This window comes from Camarhynchus parvulus, chromosome Z (genome assembly GCF_901933205.1).
Source record: "Camarhynchus parvulus chromosome Z, STF_HiC, whole genome shotgun sequence".
Classification (NCBI taxonomy): Eukaryota; Metazoa; Chordata; class Aves; order Passeriformes; family Thraupidae; genus Camarhynchus; species Camarhynchus parvulus.
Genome location: NC_044601.1, coordinates 29,872,514 through 29,900,225, shown reverse-complemented (window position 1 = coordinate 29,900,225; position 27,712 = coordinate 29,872,514). Strand labels below are relative to the sequence as shown.

Genomic DNA, 27,712 nt, shown 5'->3' with positions numbered 1-27,712 from the left:
ATAGGCATTTCCAGAAGATAATTTGATCCATGTAAAATGTTGCCATTCATTCCACCAACCACAGAAGTAGCTTACAGGTTTAGTTTGCTGAATTTAGGTGAAATACCTCTCACGTGCTGAAGTATGCCTCCATCTCTTTTGAGGCACCTAGGACCACTGGACCTAAGTCTGGAAAAAGCTATCCCCCTGTAATACCACAAAATTACGTTTATTCAGTAATAGCTCCCAGCTATTACTCACAAGATGTGAAAGACCAAGGCAGAAGAGGAATTTCAACTTGCCTCTCCCAAACTGCAGAAGAGTGCTCATCACCACTATACTCTAAACAACTCCACCATCACCTGCCAAACATGAGTGAGCAAGTCAATCCTGCCCAAAAGGTCCTGCAAGTAAACCAGGCAAATGACCAACATGTGACTCTGGCTGGGGTGTAGGTACAACTCTGAAGACTGCTTTCATTTGCTCTGCTCAGCAGCAAAAGACAGATTCTTTAAGGGGGCTCAATGGACTAAAGAAAAGAATTAGAGATCCCAGAAAAACATCTGGGTTCAAGATGAAAAGGCTTTACTGTGTGTCTCAGTTTTGGATTTAGATACTTCACACACTAACTAGATATACAGAACTTCTGTAGATCCAGCCCTCAGCACATGTTAAATCAATGACATGTACATATTTTGTGTACATAAATAAACATTCTTGTATTGTTACAGTGTAGACAGATGTGTCATTGAGCTTTAAAATAATTGTAAAATAATGTAATAATGTAACTGTAAAATAAGTGTAAAATTATTCCTATAAATAAGGTATTGGCACACCTCGTATGACGTGCTTTTTTATATCTAGTTAATGAGTTCTTATATATACCCCTCCACAAAGACTGTAATCAATCTTACTCTTCACAGTTAATTTAGTAATAGCAGTTTTTAATGTCAGCAAAGTTCAGTAACAAACATAAAGAATTCTGAATCAGATCAGATGCAGTTGTTTTACATCAGCATCACAAATTTACCTGCATACTTGTACTCGATCTGTAGCTATGTTGCTCTCCATAACAAGGTAATTAATGAGAACTATAAAATCTAATGGACAACACCGATCCCCACAATCCGTTTGTTTTGAATACAATTGAAGAGAAGTAGCAGCACAATACAGAGAATACTTACTTTCTAAAAAACACAGAATACCAGCTAAAAAAAGTGAATTGTTACTAGTCCCATTTGGATAGTGTATAGCTGGAACAGGGAAAGACACGAAATAATTTATATCAGTCAAGACATAATAGATGGGCATTAAATAACCAGAGCATGAAAATTTCAGTGTAAAAGACAATAGCTGTACCTATATGAAGAAAATGAATGCAAGATTTTAAACTGTGCTCTGTGTCTCTTCTCAGAAGAGAAGAAAGCCATAATGCTCCTAGGCTTTTTTTCAAAACATGTCCAGTAAAGAAAGTCATTAGGCAGTACAAAGCTTGCAGAATTGCTTGCTTCACTTTGGAGTATATGTAAGTAAACAGACACTGGCACAGCCTCAAAACTCATAAAACAAAGGCACAGTAGTTATAATGCTAAAGTAGGAGAATGTAAATAATTGGTATCCTATTTTCTTGCAGTACAGCAGTAGTCTGAAAGGAAAGGCAATACTGAAGGTCTGTAACTTGACCCATAAGAACAAAAGGTTATACTCTCCAGTTGTATTCCACTTAACAGATGCTCTATGCACATTTTTCTTCCAGATAGGTTTTCCAGGAAGAAAAAAATAACTTTTGGTTTGACAGGCAATTGAGCCTACTATTTCTTTTTATAATACCCTTGTTTAGGAGCCTTCTGTACACACAAAATACAGGATTAGGCATACAGTCTCCGCCAGTCCTGCAATATGCTTACTAAAGAAGTTGTCAGACTCCACAACTATAGAGAACTATCATCACCTGTTGTTAGAAGCTCTGTTAGCATATGATTAGGACAGTTCTAGAAGATACTCAAAAACCCTTTTGAGTGACAATATCCAAGGGTAGCTTAAGACAACGTCCAGCAAACAGATAGCATCAGTAATGGCTGACTGGTTGTTGCATTAAAATACCAATGGATGATCACATTACATAGCCTTCTCCAGAGCTTGTGGTGTTAGACTGACACCTGTGAGCAAGCTCCTACAGATATGACAGCTGCCTTCTGTGTACAGTAAACATATACATATTTAAAGCTCCTTTTGCCTTCTATGGCAATTTCCACAACTTGTTTGACTCATTCATCTTCCAGATAAGATTATTTCTCACACACCTCAACTTCCAGTTGTAATACAAGCTTACTGAAGCATCATTCACAGTTGTGATTAGGTTTATTAGGTCTGTATTTCTTTGTATGTATCTGACATAACTTCTTTTAAGTTTTGGCACTTTCAATTTACCTTTACACTGTGTGATTAGCCTTGCAGCTGAAATACTCCATATATATTTAACAGATCATCTTGTTACACTAAGTTCTGTAATCTTGTTGACTTTTCTGTATAATTTATTCAAATTTCCCCACCTCTTCTTTAGTTTTACAGAAAATAATTTTCTGTTCTGGGGTTCTTTTGGTGTGAGAGTTCTCCAATAACTTGAAAAGAGGATTTTTATAATGTCTCTCAGGAGGGATGCAGAAGTTACACAGATCCCTGTGTTAAAATTCTTGTATCTCTGCAAACACTACAAAAGAACTGTACAACTTGGAGTTGTTGATCTTGAGGGAATGGTTCCTCATCTTAGTTTCCTCATCTCTTTCAATAAACTCATCTTTTCAATAAACTGGCCTGTTTTGCAGCTGCTGGTCATAAATTTACATATCTTATATAGCAGAGAGAAGCAAGCGTCTGCAAGAAGTATAACAACTGTATTCGGCACATAGCTATCCAATATCCTATCCATCCTGTTTGGCTAGGAGACAAACTGAGAATTTGTTTATAGATTACCTGCCCAGTACGTGGTCTATATATCCAATTTCTGTGCACCCCACCAGGGGTCACTTATACCACCTTACTGACATTCCTCAGCAGGGGCAGGGACAGGACACGACAACTGTTCTTCTATTATAATAATTTAAAATATTTACACACTGCTCAGCCACTCTATTACACACGCACAAATACTTACTGGTATACTAATGAATCACACCTACAACATTTTGCAAAGATTGATACAATGTGGGGTTTCCAAGCATGAAAAAACCATAAAACTGTAGCCTTCTAGAATACAGACAACTGAAGGGCCTGTGAAGAGGAGAAAAAAAAAAAAAAAAGGTGTTCCCTCTAAGTTTAAGCTCTCTCCAGCGACCATTCACTAGCTTCAAAAGATGAATGTTTGACATTAACTAAAGGTCTCTTGGGAAAACAGTTTAAAAAAATGTGTTAAACCAAGTAGTACTTAGAGAAAAGAGAGCACTGTGTAACACATACTTACTGAGGTACATACTTATATATTTAATGTGTGAAAAATAAAGTGCTTTTTATCAGGTCTCAATGCAGGGACACTGTAAAACTTTTCAACAACTGTAAAACAAACCGATACATAAAATACCGAATCAAACATACATGAAAACAGTGAACATCCTATCTGATTGATGCCGCAAGACAAAACATTCCTTCATATACATGGTATATACATATATATTCCTCTTTACTCAATATATTATGACCATATATATTTCAAAATTTTGTTAGAGTCTAAAAAGTCTAAAAAAAAAATCCTACAAATATAGAACATGGATCAAGCATAGAAGTCCAAGACTGACAAAGAATTTGCTATCCCTGCCCACACCATTATCTCCACTCCTGGGAAAGATATGCCAGTTCTCTTTGCTGGGGTGCAGTGCCTCCACATCCTGCAGGGCACTGTGAGCGGCAGCCATGAAGTTGTCATCGCCAGTGGTGAGTAGATCAAATACACATGAGTAAAAATAGATGTCCTTCACAAGCATCTTCTCATGGCATTTGGTGGTGGCTGTTTCCAGTGTATACCCTGATCGGGGATGAGATGCAGCACCCCAAGGATGCAGCTTTCCCATCACAGGCAATGGCAAGTAACCACTCTGATCAATACGTTCACTGGAAGGGCAGCCGTTCAGACACAGCTGCAGATCCTGGCTCTCCTCAAAGGCCATGACCAACTCCTGGGGCATGCGAATGGCCAGGGTCAGGTAGTGCCCAAGCTGGCGAATATACACTGTGGTTCCGATGTACCTTGCATGCATCTCAATATATTTGCCACTGACTTTCTCCACAATGTAAAAGCTCCTGGTGTTCTCGTCTCCTCCACTTGTTGTACCATCAACAAAAGCTGCAGGCAAGTCATCAGTCATTGCTTGATATACTTTCTGATCTGTACAGTCTTGGTATGATTTGAAGATAACAGTTATCTGCGGGGGAGGGGGGGAAAAAAGGGAAAAGTTAGTGGAAAAAAATCATCATCTCAATCAGTTTTCCATTTTGTAAATGAATATGTCTTGCCCACTACCTTAAAATCTGACAGCTGTCCACAACTCTCGCCTAAGGAAAGCAGCCTGTACACATGCTTAAAGCAGTATTTTACTGGATGGCAAATGTTAAATTTGTTTTTTTGTTGCTCTGGAAGTAAGACTATTAGCACGTGGCAACAGCCTCGAGGTCAGGAAAGGAAAACACTTTATACTTAATTAAGCATAACAACTACCTCCTGCCTCACACTTTCTTAACACTTTGGAATGCATCCTGCAATGACAGAGAAGCATAAGGACTGAGTAATTCCCACAATGCTGGCAACTATGGCAAAACCAGAATGAGACCATGCAAAATCAGGACCAAGAACAACAACTAGTCAAATAACAGCTTAGGGATCCTGGATACATTAGTCCTAGGAACTGGGAGATCTGACATTTGAGTCCACTGTGCTAGAAAATGTGCCCACAAGAGAAACAATGCAAGACTGAAAGGCACCCAAAGATGTGCCTTTGAAGAATGAGTGACTTTCAACATCAAAATCATTAGCATAAAGCAATTAATTTTTTTTAAGATTGGAACTAGCCTTTTAAACCTTTCTATTTATTGGAGTAGGTCACAACAAAAGAAAAAGCAGGTCCTCCAGTCTTACTTGAAGGGAATAACTAGGCTATATGGCAGACCAAGTTTGGAGTGTCTAGCAGCTTTCCTAAAACAAAAATTAGAATTAGAATTCACATCCAAGTATTACAAACAGATATGCTACTGCCTTTACAGGAAGAATGGCTAGAGGGGAATGACTTCTTGAAAAGCTCAAAAGACATTTTGCACCAAGAATAGATATTTTAATAATTATTTTCATCATTGATTGATTATATCAAATTATTTACAGTCTATTATTTAAGTAGTCTGCCATGAGACTCACAATACTTCAAAACATATCAGAAAGGATTTTTAAACTAAGGCTAAACTTAAAATCTGTTCCACAGCAACCTCACATTTTAATTTCAATTAACCATCACACTTCTGCACAACTTTTATTTCTGCCTCTCTGTTTTAAAGTAAGAAAGAGCAATAGATTACATCAAGAGCCAGTTACAAACAATTTGAATAAAACCTCTGCCCTCATTAGCCTCACCTCTCTACACCACTTGTATAAGACACAAGTCTTCCCACCTCTCTCCTTCCATTGCAACAATTTCTTCTTTGGAGTATGCAGACATATCCTAAGCAATATTACATTTATTTTCAATATTTGGTTCATCTCAGGTGGTTGATGCTTTGTCAGTGTTTGTCTCACAACATGGACACTACTCACTATTTTGACTTCATATATTCTCACTAGTGCTGATTGGATTTTTCCAATGGTTCTTCCTTGCATTAATCAGTATAAGATGTATCAGCTATATACCTTGAGACCATCTGTAGTCAAGTAATTTGGCAAAGTGATGATTGTGAACCACAGCTGAGCTGGAATGCTTATGCCCAAAATCCAGAAAACACACAAGTGCCCCTGTTGCTGTAAAGATGGTCTCACAGCTTTGTTCTCAGTAAGCTCAGCAACCTACAGAAGAGAAACTTGAGGTCTCTCAAATTATTAATAATTCTGCATATAATCCAGGCCATAATGCAGTAAAAGGCCTTTTATTTTGTGTAACACAGTTTGAATGAAACAGACTTCTATCTCAGCCTGCTCAGACAAAGAAGCATTGCTATTTCCTTGAGCACATTTGCATTGTTCTGCCAGGAAAGAATAATTTACACACCTACAGAAGTAAAGCTCTAAGTCTCCTTAGCACTTGAACAAGCCTGGAGCCAAAAAGAAGTCTCATTGTTTTAATGAGACGCTGAACTGGCTGCTTGATTAAATATTTAAGCAAGGCACCTGGCAAACTTTATCAGGAAGCAGCTATCAAATTGCTCTCTCCAGAACTCCCTCATTTACAAGAATGAAATGCACACAATTTCAGAACACAGAGAAGGAACAAGAAGCCTTCATCCTAATTTAAGATTAGCAATAACAATGGATGCTGAATGAGAGCTGAAATACTATTAAATGAATAAAGGCCTCCATGTCCACTGCAAGGACTCTCTAAACAGAGACTCAACAGAGACCATTAAGATTTTCCAAGGACATAATTGTATTTAAACATTGCAGCTTAAGACACTGATTTTTAATATTGTCTGTTGGGTGGCATCCATCTAATCCATAGGCCAGATCAGGAAAACCAGAGTGCTGCTTGGGCTTTGTCTTAGCACACATTCCTATCTCAGTATCATGCCCTGGTACTGACAGATACTTCAGAACCTGTTGCAAAGGGAGATGAAGCAAAATGTCATTGCAGAGCTTTCTCTCTTTAAATTCCCAAGGTATTAGAGAGCATTAAAAAGTGAAAATGGTTATTTCTAACAAACTCATGTTATATATATTTATGTACCTACAGTACTTTTCATATTCTGTCTGGTTCCCAAGACCTTCACAAAACTGCTTATGCAGTACTGTTTACAGACTAGATTAGCTGCCCTTTCTAAACTGAGGATGGAAAAATCCAAATGCCAAAATCTTCATGTGAAGAAAGATCTTTGAAACTATCAGTGTATCAGCCTTGTTCTTTGGGCACATACAGAGGTCTTCTGCAGTGAGGCACCCTGAAAGATGAAAGTAAAGGTTTCCAGAGGCTTATGTGAGGATACAATAAACAAACATCAGCTATAGTAAGATTACTAAACCAAACATAAAATTTACACATTTCATTTTGGACTTCATCCTCCCACTCCTACTGATGCCAGTACTGATGAGTACACTGCTCAAAAAAGCTTTCTTAAATTCCACTGCACATACAAAACCTTTCAAAGATGGTGTTACTGAGCTGTAAAACTACCATTTCTAGAGAAGACCCTAATGTGTTTGTAGAAGGTTTAAGGCTTGCACGCCTTAAACAAAAACAACACTTTCAACTCTTGAGTTCTTGTACTTATCTTCCTGTGGGAATCACACATGGAAGGTTTGATCTGCAGCCTTAGCAGCTTAGACTGATGAAAAAATACAATACACACATACTAAGCAGAAAAATCATAAACTTGTATTTCTACAGTTGTAGGTGAGAATATGCCTTAAGTAAGTGAGAAACTACTGGTAAGATGGTGAAGGGTTTATAATGTAGGGGTGTGGTTGTATGGAATAAGCTGAGAGTTTAGAAGTTATAATAGAAGCATATGTGTGCCTGTGAGTTAGAAGACCATAGGATAAAAGTATCCACAGTGCAGCAGAAGTAAGTAGAGATGACAGGTTAGAAAAGTAAAATAAATCCTGTGGCAACTGTCGATTGGTTTAGAAAGTTATATATTGCCTTGTAACGAAGAAACGCGACTACTTTGTGCTACAGCTGACTGCCTGCTCCTCTGAAATCTCACGGCCTCTGAGACTGATAAGCAATAAATTGTTCTTAGCCTGACGGTAGTTCCATCCCTACATTTCTAGTGACAACAGTGATATCTTCCCTAGTGCCACAATTCAATTACAATCATGAAGGTATCACTGTGTTGTTATTTTACTGTGCATTTCACAGAATTCTAGAATTGTCTGGGTAGAAAAAGACCTCTAACATCATTAACTTCAACCTTTATTATAACACTGCCAAGCTTGGGGAGGAGTGAGTGAAAAAGTGCCTAGTGCCTAGTGAAAAGGCCCCTAGGGATGCTGGTTGTTCAGCTGGCTGAACAAGTCAAGCGTGGGCCTAGGGGGCCAAGAAGACCAAGGACATCCTGCCTTGCCTTGGGTGCCAAAGTGCAGCCATATGGACCAGGGCGGGACTGTACCTGGTACTCAGCACTGCTGAAGTGACACCTCAAAACCTGAGTTGAGTTTTGCACCTCTCACAACCAGAAAGACATTGAGGTGCTGGAGCAAGTCCAGAGAAGGGAAAAAGAGCTAGGAAGGATCTGAAGCACAAGCCTGATGAATAGAGGTTGAGGGCACTGGGGGTGTTCAGCCTGGAGAAAAGGAAGCTCAAGGGAGACCTCACTGCTCTCTACAAGTCTCTGAAAAGAGGCTGTAGCCAGGTGAAAGTCAGTCTCTCCTTTCAAATAGCAAGTAACAGGATGAGAAGAAATGGCCTTAAACTGTGCTGTGAAGATTTAGATTGAATATTAGAGAAAATTTCTTCACTGAAAGAGTTGTCAAGCACTGGAGCAGGCTTCTCAGCCTCTTGAGTCATTATCCCCAAAAACGTTTTAAAGGCATGTAGACAGAGCACTTACACATCACATTTAGTGGTGGAATTGACAGTTTGCAACTGGACTCAATGATTTTAAGGGTATTTTCCAACCTAAATGATTCTATTGCAGCCTCCAATGAAACTGTAGTATAAAGCTACTTCTACGTAATAAGACAAATTAATCTCTGCCTTAAGCAAAATGTCCATAAAGATGAAAAGAATAATGACATGACAAGTTACCTGATCCTTCTACTTCTTAAAACATTTAGACCATTTATCTTCCAATTACCTTTTAATTATTTTTCTATTACACTGTGCTCGCTCTGCAGTAATTTCCTGGCAAAATGAAACTATGCTACAAAAGACGTATTTACTCTGGGTAAAAGAACATTTATCCCCAAAATTCCTTTACCCTGCTGACAGCACCAATTCCCAGGTTCCAAGGTTTATACCAAATAAATCACTACAGTGAAAAGCTCTGTAGTTTTTTTCCTTCTCTGTATCCTTAAATTTACTCTCTCACCCTCAAGCTATCTATTATAAAACACCTGGACAAGAAAACCCCATTTCCAATTAATGCAAACAAGAAGACACCTCCAAACAAGAAGGAAAGCTTTCCATTGGCAAGCCTAAGCATCCCTGCCTCAGTTCCTATTCAGGGACAATTACTTTAGTGATATCCAGAATACCTGTCACAGGTGCAAAAGGCTGTAAAGACTTTGTACTCCTCCAAATAAAGCACACAATAAATAAAAATTTTAAAACCTCAATGTACTATTTAATGCACTATACAATACCCTTTCTACCTGCTCCCTATAATAGACATTTATTCTCAGGAAATTCAAAACTCGCTCCAAGAAAGGGAAGCTCTTTATCTACAGCTGCAGAAATCAAACATGAATAATGCCAGTGACCTACTCAAAACACGTGCAGGAAGTCTGTCAGAAAAAAAAAAAAAAGAAAGAAGAGTTTAAACTTAAACTCAGTTTCCCAGTTACTTGCTGATGATCTTCCTTTTCCATCTGAAAGGCCCTAGGATCCTATGCCAAGGGGCATAAACACATCAGGCAAGCTCAACAATCTGGTGTTTCAAAGTTTCAGCTAGACCACAGAACATAAAATAGCTCTGCTCATGGTGAAAGACATATATGTTTTGCACACAAATGTGCAAAACATCTACAAACAAATTATCAAGAGCATTTTTGTAAGCACACAACTCTCACAAGATGTGCTCTTCCAATTAAGGTATTCAAGGGAAATTTTTCCTGCTTTTCATACTTTTATGCCAGATGCAAGTTGAGGAGTAGGGGAGAAACAACATGTGTTTATTCCTCACATTCTTACTTGAAGTGTCCTCCTGGCATTCTCTTGCCCTTTATGAACTTACTGGATAGTCCTCAGGCTGCTGGGGTTCCCACAGTCTCTTACGTTTTGGAGAGAGAAGAAAACTTCACAAATAAAGTTGCCTGCATTATCAACTCCCTCAAAGATTGGTACAGCAGAAAGCTAGGATAAAAGTGAAAAGTACTAGCTCCCTATAAGGGCAAGGGAAAGTTTGCACCTTTCAAAAGGACAATGGGCTGAAGATTAACATTCTATTTCTATGGCTTCTTAAACCACTTCCCTGAAAAATGCATTCAGGAAAAACTAAATCTTCTACTCTTGTTGTACTTCCTTTCGTTAGACCTCTTTAGACAGGACTAATTAGGTTAGTGTTTGCTTGGGCTTCTGTACAATTTAAGCTCAGCACATACCTTTGTTTTTATTTCCAATTAAACATCTATTTCAAATCTGTGCAATGAAAAAACAGCCAAACTAACAAAAAGGAATAGTCTGAAAACTTTTCATATGATGAAGGTAGATGACCTATTGGATGCTCTCAGCTAGGAATTACTCTATGTAGATAAGTGTCACTGAAGTGTAGCTCTTTAGAAGTCCTTTAAGCTATCCAGTGGCCAAAATAATTTAAGTACATCCAACAGCAGATAGTCAACCACAGTTAAAATGGAATGCTTGCAGAGGAAAATATTACTGGAGTGAATGAAGCAGTGGTAGTGTAGCTTAACAGGCCTTTTCTATTTCATTATTGTAGTCTGCTCCTACTAGAAATAACAGAGTCAAGAGCATGCATTAGAGGTATTAAAGCTTATCTTCTACGTCACTTGCACATTCAACCAACCTTCCTCGCCTATAACAGCTGTGGTAAATTCTGTTATCTGTCAAAAAAAAGGAAAAAAATTCAAGGACTAGGCAACTGTTGTGGTGTAGTTTTCAGCTTTATTGTTTTTAGTTCCGTGCTTCAACATGTTTGTAATCTCCTGTTCCATGTACCCCTATATTATTCCCTAGTTGGCTTCACCCTACATTGCACCAACCCTCTCTATCAATCACCCTTGCTCCTGCCTCTTTTTCCAGACACTTTGATGTCAATCGCTGTAATCCTGCCCCTACAGCCTGTCAATCTTGGTAATCCTCGCCCCTTTGTCTAGATTATTCCACGTCATTTTTCTCCTCTTATTAGTCGGTTACATCTGCTCTCCTCCCCTCTCCTATTGCATTAGTTATATGATAATTTAGTCCCTCCTTATGCCCCTCCCCAGTTCTTAACAATTGGTTTTTAGGCTGACTCCTCCCCAGAGTCAGCCCCCCTTCATAAATTAATGTATCTGCATACTCCTTGCTCCTCTGTGCTGCCTCCCTGCTGGTTTGCTTCTTTGTTATCATCTGCGGTCTCCTCTCCGGGAAGGAACAAAAGCAACTTGGAAACTGCAGCCAGAGAGTCCCTCTTTTTCTCCTTAACCACTCCCGCTTGACGAGTACTCCTTCGGTTGCCTGCTCGGCCAGGTCACGAGAAGGGGTTCCTACCAGTGGCCAAACTGCTACCCTCGGCCCTAGCCTGTGGCTCAGGGTGGGGAGCGGCCCTTGGAGGTGCGTGCAGAGGAAGGGAGCTGGAGCTAGCTGGCAGCCAGCGTCACCCCCTCTCCCGAGATCGGGGGCACAGCATCATGCAACATGTAAGAAACATCAGCATTAGAACTATTTCTAGTACCGTAAATAATAGATCTTGTTTTATTTGATTGCTTCTGCACACTTAGCTGCACTTGGGCAAATGACAGGGGATTACTGGAAGAGAATAAAAAAATACCCAAAACAAAAGAAAAAGAAAAAAACCCCTTTTATCAAGAATAAATAAAGACAGAAGGCACACTTTTTAATATCATACTTTCCCTCAGTATGTGCATACATTTACTCCTGGTGTTCTCCTCTTTATCTCTTTGCAAAGATATATACCAGCATAATGTGCTACCATAATCAATAATTTTCAGAATGGGACTAAACTTATGATCACCTATCTACTACAACTGCACCCTAGCCATCCACACAATTTGTACACAAGAATCTCAACTTTTTCCTCTACTACTACCAGGAACAAGGAAATGAAGAAAATTCAGTGAAAGTTTAGCAAAACTGAGCATAAAAGCTTACTGCAGATTATGAAATGCAGCTTTTTCTTTCACTTTAGAAAAAGTCACTGGAGGAGACTGCAGGAGATATAAGTCTCTTTTGCAAAGCACACTCATATTAGTCTCATTCCTTATTTTACACACCTTCAGATCTCATTCACAATGAAGACTCTTTTTGAAACTGGTGTAAGTTAAGAAAGTGTAATTCTGAACTTTGGTCCAATCTCTGTTCATTCATCCAAGCATTGCCATTACTTCAATACTTCAGAACCCAGCACAAACTCAATAGTAAAACTGATTTTTCTACATTAATACTACTGCCCAGCCTGTGACAGACACCTCCTGCTTCTGAGTCCACTAATTAAGAAAACCTACTTCCAGGTCTAACAATACAGTGAAAATTCTCTAGTGTAAATGTCTTGAGGCTCTGTACACATAGCCTGATGTAGCTTGACAATACAAGAGCTACACTACCACAATTTTTAAAAAAGCCCTTTCCCTCCAAAAGAGATATGTGACAATATTAGCTTCAAATGCACAATTAAGTAATTGATGGACACACTTGCTACCCACATCCAGCAGGAAGAAACAAGGACTTTTCTTAAGTTAAAGAAATAGCATCAGTTATTAAATACTAGCGGGTGTATTCCTACTGAAGACCCCTCAAAGCATCTGAGAAGCATGCAATCCTAAGTCTTGCCTGTCTCAACAAGGGTTTAATATTCTTGGGACAATTTTAAGGCCACTGCTTGTTTAGTAAAGCTGAGGTACTAAGTCCTTGTCACAAACATTTAGCTTGCTACCTCCTCTCAGTCCTCTTCTTTTGGCTCTGAATCATCAGTGTTTTGGTAACCAGTTTTGTTTTGGCTGAGAAGTTTAGAAAATTAATAAAAAGCAGACACATATATTCTTTCCATCTTTAAATTCCCTTCCAACCCAAAGCATTGTATGATTTTTTAAACTTCTAGTTAGTGCAGAGGCAGTCACAGATGTACAATAATCAATAACTCTTTAAAGTGTTACATCAGTATCATTACACACTTGTGTGGTGATATGCACAGGTTTTCTTGTCTTAAGCAGGAGCAGAGGGAAGAAAAGAACCTGTTTTGTTTGCTCACTAAAGAAAATGCTAAGGGTTTTACTTTTTTATACTACTGCATAGAAGATTCTGAAGCTAATACACTTCTTCACAGTTAAGAGCTAAATTACTTACTTAACTGTCTTGGCCTTTTACTTCTGCATGCATGCACAGTGCACAAAAATAATCTGTACCTTGTTTGTAGCAGTAGCGCTGGATCCTGGGACCACAGGCACATTGGTCACTTGCACTGATAAGTATTTATTGTCTATGAGGGGCCAAGCGCCTTCCACTTTGCATGTCTGGAAGTGATCCTTAAAAGTCCTCAGATGAGGATCCCCAAACAAACCACAAAACAGGTAAGTAGGAGGAGGTGTCTTCTCTCCCCCCTGACGTTCTCTCACTTCTGTGTGGCCACTGTAATTGCAAAGATCATGGGTCATTTCAGAGTTGGTGGAGGATGTGGGTCCATTTTTGGTACAGTTTCTCTGGGTCATGAGATCACCAATCCCAAGCACTGCAGAATGGTAGACTAGGTTTCCACGGCATACTTTGGAATTGCGATATGTACACACAGAGTATGCCCGCAGGGCCTTGCAGAATTCCAAATCAAAGTCATCAAGAGCTGCGTTTAGATGTGAAGTAAAGGATACAAAATCAGTGGTGCACTTCTGGATTCCACAAGATGTGTGCAGCTCACAGTCACCTGAGCACGAAATAGACAGCAGAAAGACATAAAGCAAACCTCCTTGGTGGTAATATCCCTTTCCAGTCCCACAAGTACCATAGAAAACTACTTAAAAGAAACTTAAAAGTGCTCACCCATTAGAGAAACATTGCATTTTAGAAAAAAAAAAAAGGTTGAAAGATAACAACGGAGACTATCTCAGATGACAGGACTCATGATGTCTTAATCCATTACTTCATATTGCCTAGATGAAAAAAGAGCACTAAGTCCCATCAAGTACAAGCCAGACATTTCTTTCTAGATATCAAGATGATGATGCAGTTCTGTGTTTAAATTTATCCCTTAGACAATAAGAAAGTCCCCATGTAGTCTTTAAGTGCTTTACACAATTTATGAATTTTTATATAGAATTCTGCCCCTCCAAAGAATGTGGTAAAGGCAACAAAGTAATGTTGTTTAGACATTGTTTAGATGTTAGACGTCAAATGTCTAAAAATGTTTAGACAAAAACTAGACTGAATAAAGCAAAAACCAAGTTCTCTTTTAGAAACCAGGGTGAGGGAGAATGGGTAGGTAAGCGGACAAGCAGTTTGCTTTATTTCCCTGACACTGCCATAGCTAAAGCTTTGCTGCTCATTTTTTGGGGACTAAAGCGTGAAAAAACCCAGTTGTCTGAAGTGCAAGTTTTCAGCTAACACACCTATACATTGCAGTACCTATACCTTTCAGAGCGTAATTCAGTAATAAGACTGGCGGGAGAGAAACTCTCTGCCCACAAAAGCCTGAAGTAATTATCAGATGTATACAACTGCTACATAGTTCAGTTTACATGAACAAACCAGACAGATTTTATCTGCTTACCTGATTTCCATAAAAAACCAGTTAACATCTTTGCAAGCAAACCGAAGTTTTACAGTTTTCTCCTTCACAGTTCTCACACGTATGATCTGAAATCCTTCTAGATTCTCATGGCAGTTAACAACAGCTTTCTGAAGGTAACTTTTACCAAATTATTAGGGGTAAAAAATAAATGAACAAGACACACTAAGGGCAACAGAACTCCACTTTTCACACAGGTTAAAACCAGGAGGACCCCAATCTAGGAGAGATCACATTTCCTGCCATCCAAAGAGAAAATGGGCCTTCATAAAGAATAGGTGCACAACTTCATGCAACAGCTGTTCAAGCCTGCAAAACTATCTACTAAAATTCATCTTTGGGAACATTTAACTGAATTTTTTCACTGTCATAAAGCAGGTTTTGAATACCACAAAGACACATAGAAAAGTTAAAAAAAAAGGGAAAACAATATGTATGAGAAACTCCTGAGCCATGAGAAGCGGAAAATAGGCTGAATAGCAACATTTTTCATTTTTTAAATAGCTGTTTTCGGCAATGCACCCAGTGATAAGAGGATATCAGCAATTTCTTTGCCTGCCCCTTAGCTGACCTTCCTGAGTCAGTATTCACATGACTTACTCCAAATACCCAAACCATGAATTTATAAGAGCACTATGTTTTGCCAGTGACGCATAGCTAACACAAATCTGTTAAAATCCCAAGACAACACAAAGTCATATGAGGAATCCCCCACCTACAGCTAAGCATGACCATGACTTGTGCAGGTAAGCTAAAATTTTCTTTGTGCAAGCCATACATACCTCTGCAGAATACGGAGGAAAAAAAATCCTAACAAGAATCAACTTCTGTGTTTTCAGATACACAAAAAAGACCCACGCCAAGAAAAATGACAGAGGGAATATTGGGTTTAGAGCCAGACTTTCAAAGCATCAAAACTTTTATTTCCCTTTAGTTGTATTCATATTATTATTTAAACAAATATATCAGGCTAGCTGAGCAAGTCTGTTAAGTTATCAAACAGTCCAATAAATCACAGAATGGCAGAATTTTTAGGGCTGGAAGGGACCTCTGGGGATCATCTAGTCCAACTCCCCTGCCAAGGCAGGATCACTTGGACCAGGTGACACAGGAACGTGTCCAGGTAGGGTCTAAATGTCTCGAGAGAAGGAAACTCCATGACCTCCCTGCCAGCCTGTTCCAGTGCTCTGCTACCCTTGATGCAAAGAAGTTCTACCTAATGTTGAGGTGAAGCTTTTTGTGTTTCAGTTCATAGCCATTGTTCCTCTTCCTGTCGCTCGGTACCAATGAAGAAATCTGGCACCATCGTCTCGGATGGAGATACTTATATGCACTAACTGATCCCCTCCCAGTCGTCTCTCCTCTGACTACACAGGCCCAGCTCGCGAATCCCTCCTTCATGAAAAGCTCTACCGGAAGGGAAAGGGCCCGGCAGCTCCTTGCGTCTGCGCGCACACGGCTGCGCTCCTGTCCCTCCTAGCCCCACATTCCCGGTACCTGCGCCCAGCAGCAGCAGCCCCAGTGCGGCGAGCAGCCGCCGCAGAGCGGCGAACGGTGCCTCAGCCCTGGCGGCGCGGGAGGGCACAGCGCTCCCCATGCCCGGCCATGCAGGTTCCCGGACTGGCGGAAGGACGGCGCCACGGCATGAGGCGGCGGAGGCGCGGGCGGGCGGGCGGGCGGACGACGCTTTCCACGGCGCTTCCCCGCTCCTCCTCCTCCAGCGGCGCGACCGCAGCTACGGCACCGGGGCGTGACGCGACGCGACGCGCACAAAGAGACCCCCGATGGCAGGGGGGCGGGGGAAAGCGGCAGCGGCGCCTGCGCCCACTCCGCGTCCGCTGCGCCCCCTCCTATTGGCTATCTGAGCTGTCCCTCACGACTGGCCCCGGCCCGACGCCCCCTGGCGGCAACGACCCGCCCGCTGCGGGCCCCGCCGCCGCCGCCGCGTCACTAACGGTCGAGTGCGCCCGCACAACGAGCCGCACCTCTGGGGCGGGACGGGTCGCGAGAGGCCGCCAGGGGGTATTGTTGGGACAGGGCATGGAACAGCGCCGGGTGGGGAACACCACCAGAAGGAGAGAGGGCGCTCCGCCGAAATAGGTTAGGAACACCGCTGGGATAAGAAAGGGGGCACCGGCAGGATAAGGCAGGGACACCTCAGGGATGGGACGGGGAAAACCTCCGGCGCAGACAGGGGACACGGCCGGAGAGGGCAAATGCTGGGTGCACTGCTGGGAACAGGGCAGAGGGTACCAGTGGAACAGAGCAGATGGCAGCACAGGGACAAGGGTGGGTGACAGAACACCGTGACAGAGCAGGGGACATCACCGAGGTGAGAATTAGGAAAAGAATCTGGAGGAGAAGATAAATGCCATCATATCAGGATATTTTTTGAGCATCCAAAGGTAAATTTCCCTTTGAACATGTCATTAAGAAACTAACATGAGGAACTACAGCACATCTCAGGTGTAAGTAAAAATACTGCTTTCCGGCTGTTTGGTTTTTCAATCTGTCTCTCCTTTCTAGCAAACATATTTCATACTGCTAAGACTAGACTGGCTGAGGCCAATTGGTCGAGGTTCAGTGAGGCCAGGTGCTGGGTCCTGCCATTGGGTTACAATGCCTAGAGTGCTACTGGCTGGGGCAGTGGCTGGAAGGCTGCATGGGGAAAAGGGCCTGGGCATTCTGGCTGGCAGAGAGCCAACATGGACCCCGGAGGCCAAGAAGGCCAATATGTTCCTTTATTGCTGACCCTGGCTTGGGTCAGCAATAGTGTGGCCAGCAGGCCTGTCCCCCGGTACACACGACTGGTGAGGTCACACTTCAAATCCTTTGTTTAGTTTTGCACTGCTCATATCCAGAAAGACATTGAGGTGCTGGAGGGAATCCAGAGGAGAGAAACAGACTGTGGGGAAGGGTCTGAATCACAAGTCCTCTGAGAACTGGCTGAGGGAGCTGGAGGTGTTCAGCTTGGAGGAAAGGAGGATGACTTTCTTGCTTTTTACAACTCACTGAGAGGAAGTTGTAGGCAGGTTGGGATGGGTCTCCTGCTATATCTCAAATGAAAGGACAACCAAAAATGGTGTTTAGTTGCACCAAGGAGCCAGCACTGGTGATTCTGTAATATGGTTCTTCAGGAAAAGCATGGACAATGTACAAAATACTGTACACAAATAAGAAAACCACAAATACAAATCAGACAAACTGATTCCCTTGAATTTCTCTTTATTAGAAAATTTCTGGAAAATAAGTATTCAAGAAATAAACTGTTCATTTTATCAACCACGTCTGAAAAAACCAAACCAACCAACCAAAATCCTCCAACCCCAAAAATCTGGGCTTCAATAGCTATTAAAACTAAGGTAAATTGCCACAACCTAGAAAGAAGCCCTTTGGCTTCTTCTGTAGGTCACATAGTATTCATTAATCTAGCTGGGGCTTTGAGAACTATAATCTATGGTTTCTTTTTTCTTCAGTGCTCTTAGAGAAATATTTCTGCTGTTCACCTCTACTAAGAGACAACACTCTTAATTTCATATTGCTCATATAAAAATTTAATTTCTATAATGTAGTTACAGATGCTTGCATTCCTTGAAGCTGTCTTTGACTGTGACATTGTCACAACAAGGGTACATGTACATGCTTCTTTTGGAGGCTCATAGAGGCTCACCCTGTCTGTTCTCCCTCTGTTCCAGAAGTCAAGTAGCTGTATTAGTGCAGTTGACTTCCTGTCTATCTTCTGTCTCAGAGGGGTTTGTCCTACAAGATCCATGCCACAGCAACACCCCTGGCCACAGGCTTTGTTTGGGTTCTGGCTGAACTGTGGCCAGATCTGAGCAGAGGCAGAATCTTTTCATGCTGAACTACATAGTATACAAAGTTCTACAGCCTTAGGTGTTCATGATCCTGTTCTTACCACTTAGCTCTATAAATAGCTTACCTAAGAAGATACTTCATTACAGGTTGTATGGCATATTTGTTTTCTCTTAGGATTGAATATTGTTACACTGCTATGGACTTTTTTTACTGGAGCAAAAAGTACAAAGAAAACAAGATAATTGACAGTGTGATGTATATAATTATGTTCCCTTAACTAATGTTGATTCATTCTACAAACATAGCTATTGATTTCTGTAACCAGATTATGTTATCCTATATCATGCTGGTTTATGTAAATCAGAACTAAAACTGAGTGCTTTTACCTATATCAAGAAATTTTTCTCATGATATATAATATTCCTAAAGGTTTTTTAAGTATTCAAACACCCAGCTAATGCAGTAAAAATTCCCTAGGAGTAGGAGGATAGATAGCTTGTAACGGGTTTTAGAAGCTGAGGCAAATCTCTATCTTCCTTGTCTGAAACTGTCTGAAAAGTGTTAAGGGCCATATTTTAAAAATAATTTCTTAGAGAGTACACAAATCTACAAATACATTGTAGATCTCAGTGTGTATCTCTTGCATAAAGGATCTCTTGGACTACAAAGTAATAACACGTGTAAATATACCGGAAGAGTTGTTACACTGTATGTGGGGTTGATTTATGTTCGTCTGCTTGTTGTGTGAGAAAGTAATGGTGGCCTGAAAGAAATAAAATGTCCTCTTGGACTGGGTGTTTCTTTCCCTTTCTCAAAGTTACACTTGGAATTGTAGCTTTCCTTAGCAGGCCCTTGCAGTGAGTTTTCCCTGAATGTGTGGCTCCACTGGCTATCCAAACCCTACAGTTTCTTTTCCTGCCTTTTTGGAACTGGGGGATCTGTGAGGCATGCCTGCGTATTTTCCCCCAGTCCCTATCATGACCCATTGCCAAAATCCTCCTGGATCCTAAGGTGGACATCTGCTAATACCTTCAAATACCACAATTCAATACCCCATTCAGTTTAAAAGTTTCATTGATTATACAATGCTTGCAACCATGGTGCTTTTTATGAAATAATCTTTGTTCATCAAACTGGGACTAAGTCCATGTGAAGGAACTAAGAATTACATAAATAGCAGGAAACCACAACGCCATAAGACTAGCTTGCAAAATTAAGTTGCTGAAATTTTATAGCTTGCAAAATCATGTTCTGCAACCAAAAAGTATATAACCATGTATGGAAAGGTTATTGCAGGCTCAGCACAACGGCTGAGGATGAAGATGGGAGCCTTCCTCGAATGACCACCAGAAGGCAGAATAAGACCCCCTAGCAACAAGTCACGCAGATGCAGAGTACACTGGAAGGACGATGTATGCAGTGGAGATAAAAGACCAGTGAACTGATGGGTGGTACGTCAGCCGATGGTGGCAGCTGCACCCAGCACTGTACTTGCTTGCTATCGCTTGCTTTAATTAATAAATTTTATAATTGGCTTCACAATTGGCTAAGGAATTGTCATTTCTACGGTAAATTTATAACAGTGCCTATATACAATTACCAGTTTCATTTAAAGGTTTGCTACAGATTGGTACAAATGTACTGACCCTATATAAAGATACAAATATCACTTTCAGTTCACACAATCAAATGTATTGCAGGTTACAAAGTAATTCCTACATATGTATATATACAAAGAGACAAACATCAATTGAACTATCTAAATATCCACAAAGCAATAACTAAACTATCAGAATGAATCATGTGAGATTCTGTAGTGGTTTCAATTTATTTTATTGATTCCTTGTTAAATAGTTAGTTCTGTTGTACGCTCACGTTCTCCCTGAGTTGATTTATCCTTGGGTTTTACCCTCCCTCAAGCTGTCCCTCATGCCGTTCCCTGCCTCTTGTTCCAGCTCTTTCCCTGCCTGTCAAGGCAACCCAGCCCTTGATTCCCGAACCTTCGCTGCCACTTAAACCTCGGGCCAATTGCTGTCTGCGACACCCCTTTGAAATTCCCCTACTCCTCAAAGCCCCATTGGCCCATGTGACCCATCCCCTCCCCCCCCCACCACAATTGGCCCCAGACGCTCATTCCTCCCTATTGGTTAGCTGTTTGTATCCACCCCCTGATTTGTATCTGTACAAAACCCCTTGGAAACACAGCTTGGGGCTATTTATCCTGCTCCTTTCACTTGGATTAAATGCTCCTGTGGAACCTCTAGACTGGGACCCTCTTCCTTTCTCCTCTGCCTGGTCTCTGTCGTGGCTTGTGTCTGGCACTTTAGAGCAAGTGGCTCTAAAGGTTCTGCCGCTAGTATATCCTCATAGTGAGGCAGTTCCCGATTCCTGGCATGGCGCCAGAGTTCTAAGAGCTAGCCTGGGTTCCAGCAGCCACCTCAAGACTCCATTTATTTTTTTAATGCAGCAAAAAAACCCATTCTTCATTCACACAACACATTTTTATACAGTTTTTACAGACCTTTTTTACAGACCTTGTGTGCAACTTTAATTGGTTAATAGCTTTCTTGACAAATTACTGGTTAGTAAAAGGTATTTTTCTTGTCCATCAAGTCTCTCTATTTTTAAATTGTTTACATATTTTCTTCACTAACTCTCTGGGATAGATTTAATGTTAATGCAGGTGCTAGCTGTTTTTTCACCCAGAAATAGATTATGTTAATGAATTTTTGCAGACATCTCTTCACTAAAAATCCTTTCTTAGGATTTTTCCTGCTGAAGCTGAGAAGTTTCAGCCACAAGATGTAAACAATAATTATCTGCTGCTGTGGAATGCAACAGGTGGATCCGTGATTGGTCTCCTGTGGATGTTTGGATCTGGTGACCACTTACAGCAGAGCTGGCTCTAGCTCTCTGTTGGAGCCAGCTGCCTTTGTTATCATTCTTTTCTTTTCTATTCTTAGCTTAGCTAGCTTCTGAGGAAACCTTTCCTTCTATTTCTTTTTAGTATAGTTACAATGTAATATATATATATATAATAAAAAAATAAATCAAGCCTTCTGAACATGGAGTCAACATTCTTGTCTCTTCCTTCACCCAAGAACCGTTGTGACCACTGTCACAGATGGTGACCCCTCGACTGAAGAGGACATTCATCACTTGGTGAGACCCCAGAGGAGCTAATACATTTGGGTAAATCCCAAACATGTGGCATTGATGGTCACCTCATAAGTGACCACAGAAGTGGATTCTAGCCAGGAGCTGAGGAACTGAAGATCCTGGTTTGGACAGAGTTCACAGCAAGGCTGACCACAAAGAGAACCTTTTGAGAAGCCTCCTGGAAGATGTTGAAAGCTCAGCAGCACCAAGCAGATGGCCAGAGCGGCTGGACACTGTCACAAGGTACTGTTGGCTTTTCACTTCCTGCTGATGCTGGCCTTTGCAGATTATGGCTGCGCAGGTGGAGGAATTCCCCCACAGAGGCGGAGGTTCATTTCTCCCCCTCAGAGGAGAAACTTATTGCCCTCTGGCATAAATGGGGTGAAGAGGACAGAATTCTCCTGTTGGAGAGACATTTCTATGAGTTTTTTCAATGGGCAAAGTTCTTTGGGTTTTTTACTAATGTGCTCTATGCCCTTGATATGTTTGTGTGGGAATGCTTGGAATCCATTTTTCAAGCCATTTGGAACTGTGGACTGGGGTACCCTCGCATTTATCCAGTGTTCAGGGTACTCTTCCCGGTTTTGAAACGGAGAGCAGCTGTCTTTCCCTGGATAGCTGACTGCAAGAGGCAGGCGCCATTCCCCCAGTTCCCATGGGAGAAGATCCTTTGAGGGGAGACGATCTGCTGCTTCCCAGCCCCCCTGAATCGCAGCGGGGGGAGGGGAAGTTTCGCCTGCAGCTGAAAAAGGTTTTTTTCCTGTGTTTTCAGAGCATGCTCAGATGAAGCCGCCTTTCCCCCCCCCCGCTGCTCTTGGAGGAGGTTTGAGTGGGCGGTGCCGCCTCTCCGGGCAGCCCCGCCCCAGCCCGCCCCGCGGGTGCGGCCACCTCCCTGGGCAGCCCTGCGCTAGCCCACCCCGCGGATGCGGGCACTTCCCCACGCGGCCCCTCCCACGGCCACTCCTCCAGTGGGGGCCTCGGCCGCAGTAGCCCCGGCCACAGCTCCGCCCACAGCGGCCCAGCCTTCGCCCGCAGCGCCGATGTCGGAGCTTGCAGCTGAGAAGAGTGACCTGCCACTTCCGCCTCTTCCCGCGGCTTCGCTGGTGTTGCTAGGCGACGCACTCGGTGACGACAGAGATGCGGCGCTGCCCCCAGCCCCTCCTGGGCTGGCCCCGCCACATTCTGCGGCTGCACCAACACCCCCTGGCGGCCTCGCTGTCTTCTGCCGAGCCAGTCCCAGTTCGAGATGCTGCTGAAAATGGCGTTGAGCTCGCGGATCGTCTGGAGCTGCCCGCGGTCCCACCGCCCCCAGCAGCAGCTGCCACGGCGCTTCCTGCAACCGGCGTGACTCCCCCCACCCCGAGTTTTTCAGGTTGTCCCAAGGCTGCCCCTGCGGCGGGGTGCTGGGACAGGGGAAGAGGGCGTCCGCCTCTCCTTCTGTGGAGGAGGCGTGGCCCGACAGCTGGCTGCGGGCACAGCCCGGCTGCCTGCTTTCAAGCTCAGTGGTTTTGGCGGGTTGGGGGGTGTTTGGTCGGGTGTTCCTCCTTGGAGGTTGTCATCTCTGCCACCCCTCACGTGCCCATGAGGGGACGGTGGGTCCCGAAAGTTCTGCCTTTGGTCCCCAGCCCAGAGGGGGTGATACTGGGAGGCAGATGGGAGGAACACCTTTTGCATTTGCATTGCAGAGGCGGGGGAACAGCGGAAAGCTATCGTGGGTTGCTTGCTGTGGGGAACAAACATTCCCAGACCCGAGATGGAGATTATCGGGACAGCTTCTATTCCTCCACTGCCGGCATGCATCGGTGATTTTGGGGAAAGGAAGCGTTTGGTCACCCATTCTGCCATTGTACTGGCAGAAGGGTGCAGGTCTGTGACAATGCAGAGCCTGCCTTGTGGGCTGGGCCAGGGCCGTTGGGCTCAGGTCCCTGGACCAGGACCACCTCCTTGGCCTCCGGCTGAACTTGAAGGGGCTTTGCTTTCCCCTTCAGGTCCTGCGCCACCGTTTTGTGGGCCAGGTCTGGGGTTCCTGATCCTTCCACATGGGCCAGGGCCCCCCAGGGCCTCTCTCAGGCTCCTCTGCTGCTGCTGCTGCTCTTTCTGAGAAAAAAAAAAAAAAAAATTAAATTAAATAAAAAGAGTTGAAATAGCTGGCAGCAGCTCAAAAGCATTGAAGGGCCAAAAATTAGCTTCAGCCCAAGTTGTTCAATAAAGGGCTGTGGCCAAGACATTCCAGAAATTTTCTAAAAATTGTTTGAAACTGGTGACTGTCAATGGACTTTTGATAACTATTGATGGATTTTTCTCTAGCAAGCCTGTTTCAGGATTAAAAGGACTTTCAGAGATGGCAAAGAGGAACATCTTCAGTCCATGGACTTTTCCTGAAACTCAGCTGTTTGAACTTGGACTTTATTTGCGCTTTTTTTGCATTTTCTTGTATTGTAAGATTGTTTTAGTGATATGATAGAATTTTATGTTCTACAGGTGAAGAAATTCCCTGTTCATTCCACAGGAGCACTTGATGGAAGTTGATTGGCAAAAGATAACCTGTCAAGTGTTTGTTCTTTCCTCTGCATGGGCTCAGCAGAGAAAATTACAAACACTTTTCTTTTTAACTAAATAAAAAAAGGTGATATGTTGCAGACATCTCTTCACTAAAAAATCCTTTCTTAGGATTTTTGCTGCTGAAGCTGAGATGTTTCAGCAACAAGATGTAAACAATAATTATCTGCTGCTGTGGAATGCAACAGGTGGATCCTTGATTGGTCTCGTGTGGATGATTGGATGTGGTGACCACTTGCAGCAGAGCTGGTTCTCGCTCTCTGTCAGAGCCAGCTGCCTTTGTTATCATTCTTTCTTTTCTATTCTTAGCTTAGCTAGCTTCTGAGGAAACCTTTCCTTCTATTTCTTTTAGTATAGTTATAATGTAAGATATATATATATCATAAAAAAATAAATCAAGCCTTCTGAACATGGAGTCAACATTCTTGTCTCTTCCTTCACCCAAGAACCGTTGTGACCACTGTCACAATGAACTATTCATACCAAGATTATTTTCGCATGGGAACTTGCAAAGTACTAGATGCGCTTAGAAGAAATAACAGGCCAGCCATCGATCTAGCAGAGCAGGCCTGATTTTATGAGGCTTTTCTTTATATTTTTTCTACCTGACTTCAACACTAAACTGTACAACTCTACACAGCTTTACATAGAACTCCATATGTATATAAGCATAACAATTTATGGTATATAAATATATTGACATCTGTGTAAATATAACAGTTTACATGGTGAGCCTGTACATAGATATGCAAATACTAAAGTACCTATCTAAATCTCTGTATACTGTAACTAAATAAGTGTAATGGTATATAATTTGAAATGCAACTCTTGACATATAGAAACATGTATATATATATATATATATATATATATATATATATATATACAGAAACATAGATGAATATAGATATGGAGAGAAAAAGATATAGACAGAACCCAGCTGGCACATTTCCCCATGATTCCCCTCAGTTGATTTCTCCTGTCCAGAATAGTCCTTCTGGAAACAGAGCAGACCGAGATTTAGGAAGCAAAGGAAATACTGAGTCATCATCTCCACCATGCCCTTAGCCTCGCCAGTCTCAGCACACATGCAGTTCCCCCAATCCCTTCAGACCCTCCAAGCCCATCCGCCTCCACAGTGCTGCCATCCCCCTCAGTGTCCAGAGCCCTGCCACCCCTCTCAGCCCATGCCATTTCTTTCTCCTCAGTCCCTGCCATCACCATCAGCTCCCCCAGACCCCTCAATTTCACTGCTTCCTCTCAGCCCCCACAGCCATACCATACACTCAGTGCCACCATCACCACCTTCAGTGGTGCTGTCCCCTGTGACAACCTCATTATCCTTAGCTGTACTGGCCCTTTAGTGGCTCCCTGGTGGCTTGAGCCCAGATACTTCCCAGGGGGTCGGTGCCTGGTGCTCTGGTGGTTCCTTCCACTCCTGTCATGTGTGGGCAGCAAGGACCTGGGGCTGAAACTGCTGCTCAGCCTGGCCTGCCTGACAGCCCAGACCCCAGCATGACAAGAGGGGACAGAGGCAGCAGAGTGGGGATAGAGGCAAAAACCCAGCACATAACTCTACAAATACCAATACCTAAATGTCTGTAGACATAGAACTCTGGAAATACAGGCCTCTAGAATTATAACTTCACCTTTCAGAGTGCTGATGTGACGTGTACATCAGATGGGGCTGTACTCTGCCACAGATTACTGCATAGCATGTAGCTCACATGCTGTGAGCTTTCTGGAAGGTGGCTTCTGTTGTGGGTCTTTGCTGGTGCAGGATAGCCAGCAGCTCCTGCAGAAGACACAGGATACAGGGACTTGTCTGAGGAGCTGCATTCAAACAGCAATGACCCACAGGTGTCTCCGAGTCCTCTGAGAATTCCCTTCCACAACGTGCAGAAACATCCAGGTGCTCATGCCTCCAGTTGGAGGGGGGAGGAAGTGCATGGTTTTAGTAGTAGTACAAAATTGGGGACTACCACTGCTAAACCATGAAAGCCAGAAGAGAAATGGATTAATGAATGCACTGAAAAGCCTCTGATGTTCTTTTACTGCAGAAAGAAAAGCTATTCATAGCCCAAGTGTACATCTTATGTACACAATTAGTAAGGAGAAGAATTTCAGAGTTGTATTGTGTTACACAAATTTGTTGTGCTGTTTGGCAGCCCCCCACTGTCTCAAGGACTCACCTACCTTGAAAATTCCCCGGCTTACACACACACAAAGAAGACTACCTCTATCCAGGGTCTGAAATCATGTAATTTACCTGCTGCCTTCTCCTCTCACCTGCGGCACTGGCATCAGTTTGTTCTTTTCAGTAGGACTTTATTTTGACATCTAGAATTTAATAACAGAAAAATTCCATACAAAACTGCACTTTCTACCAACAGTGAATCTCTCTTTTGCTCCTTGCAAATGTTCATTGTAAAAATGGAAGTTGTGATCTCAGAAATTTACTCACCTTCTGTGGGCCGGATTTTAGAGTCCAGCAAATAATTTTAAAATGTGCTGCCATGCAACACATATTCATCATAGATGGGACAGAGGTTTAAAAGCAATCTCCTGAGGGATCTGATGCTGCAGATTCCCACAAGCCAAAGGGAATCTTCTTTTTGCAAAGGCACCAGGAGTCCAATGCTGGACAGGTGTTGGGGAAGATGAAACAGAAAAGCCTTATAAATTTGATTGCCTGGTAGAAGATTTTGAGAATATGGAAACTATAAGTGAGATTGAAATAAAAGCAAGCTTTGAGATACCAAGCCTTAGTTATTGAACAACTGGAAACCAATGGTATGGCCAGCTGAAGGTAATCTCCTTTTGATTAAACAATACCCTCTGCTTGCAGACAGGTCCAAGGGTCAGAGCAGACCCTACTAGCTTGGCAGAAGGGATCCAAAGAGTAGTTTTTACGGTTTAAAATGTAACACAGTATGGTAATGTAATGATTCTTATAGGCTGTATGTAGATGCTATAGGATTTCTATCTTGTACTACATTAGTTAGTGAAAATTAGAATATTCAGTACAGAAGAAGATTTATTGTATTGTAATGGGAACTTCACTCTTTTGCTCTCTTTTGTCCGCTCTTATTCCTTTCTTTCATCCTCTCTTTTCCTCTTGTTCTCTCTTACACTCTCTCTCTCTTTCGAGCTCTTCTTTGGAGCTACTCTTTTGGGCCTGCTGCGAGCTGCAGCTGACAGCTCCAAGCAGGGGCCCTTCACCCACACCCTTTGCAATAAACCACAAGTTCCAAGACCTGGCTTCAGAGATCTCTTGTCTCTGTCTGTATCAACCGTCCTACCCACCCTCTCTCCTACAGACAGTAAACTTTTTTTTGAGAAGGTCTGGCTTTTGAGACTGTAGGAAAAATGGTCAAAGTGGGGAGAATGGGCAGATACA

The 27,712-nt window shown here is 42.4% G+C and overlaps 1 protein-coding gene across 3 annotated transcripts; it reads right to left on the bottom strand.

Moving 5' to 3' along the window:
* Positions 1 to 906: 906 nt before the first annotated feature.
* Positions 907 to 16,605, bottom strand: RGMB (repulsive guidance molecule BMP co-receptor b). 3 transcript variants are annotated; one of them, XM_030968762.1, is made up of 4 exons: positions 16,276 to 16,605; positions 14,034 to 14,143; positions 13,406 to 13,917; positions 907 to 4,394 (listed from the first exon to the last, which is right to left on the bottom strand). In XM_030968762.1, exons 2-4 carry the CDS (start codon positions 14,035 to 14,037, stop codon positions 3,726 to 3,728), a joined length of 1,185 nt encoding a protein of 394 aa, XP_030824622.1. In that variant the 5' UTR covers positions 14,038 to 14,143; positions 16,276 to 16,605; the 3' UTR covers positions 907 to 3,725. The 3 variants fall into 3 exon arrangements, with proteins under 3 accessions (XP_030824622.1, XP_030824621.1, XP_030824620.1); XM_030968761.1 differs by having other exon boundaries at positions 14,034 to 16,605; XM_030968760.1 differs by lacking the exon at positions 14,034 to 14,143.
* Between the last annotated feature and the right edge of the window lie 11,107 nt (positions 16,606 to 27,712).

Excerpts from the sequence above, each read along its gene's own strand:
- RGMB (XM_030968760.1), bottom strand. The coding sequence starts at position 16,375 with ATGGGGAGCGCTGTGCCCTCCCGCGCCGCCAGGGCTGAGGCACCGTTC. Across the intron at positions 13,918-16,275 it reads GCTGCTGCTGCTGGGCGCAG|GTGACTGTGAGCTGCACACA; the intron begins GTACCGGGAATG and ends TTTCGTGCTCAG. Across the intron at positions 4,395-13,405 it reads GCGCTACTGCTACAAACAAG|ATAACTGTTATCTTCAAATC; the intron begins GTACAGATTATT and ends CCTCCCCCGCAG.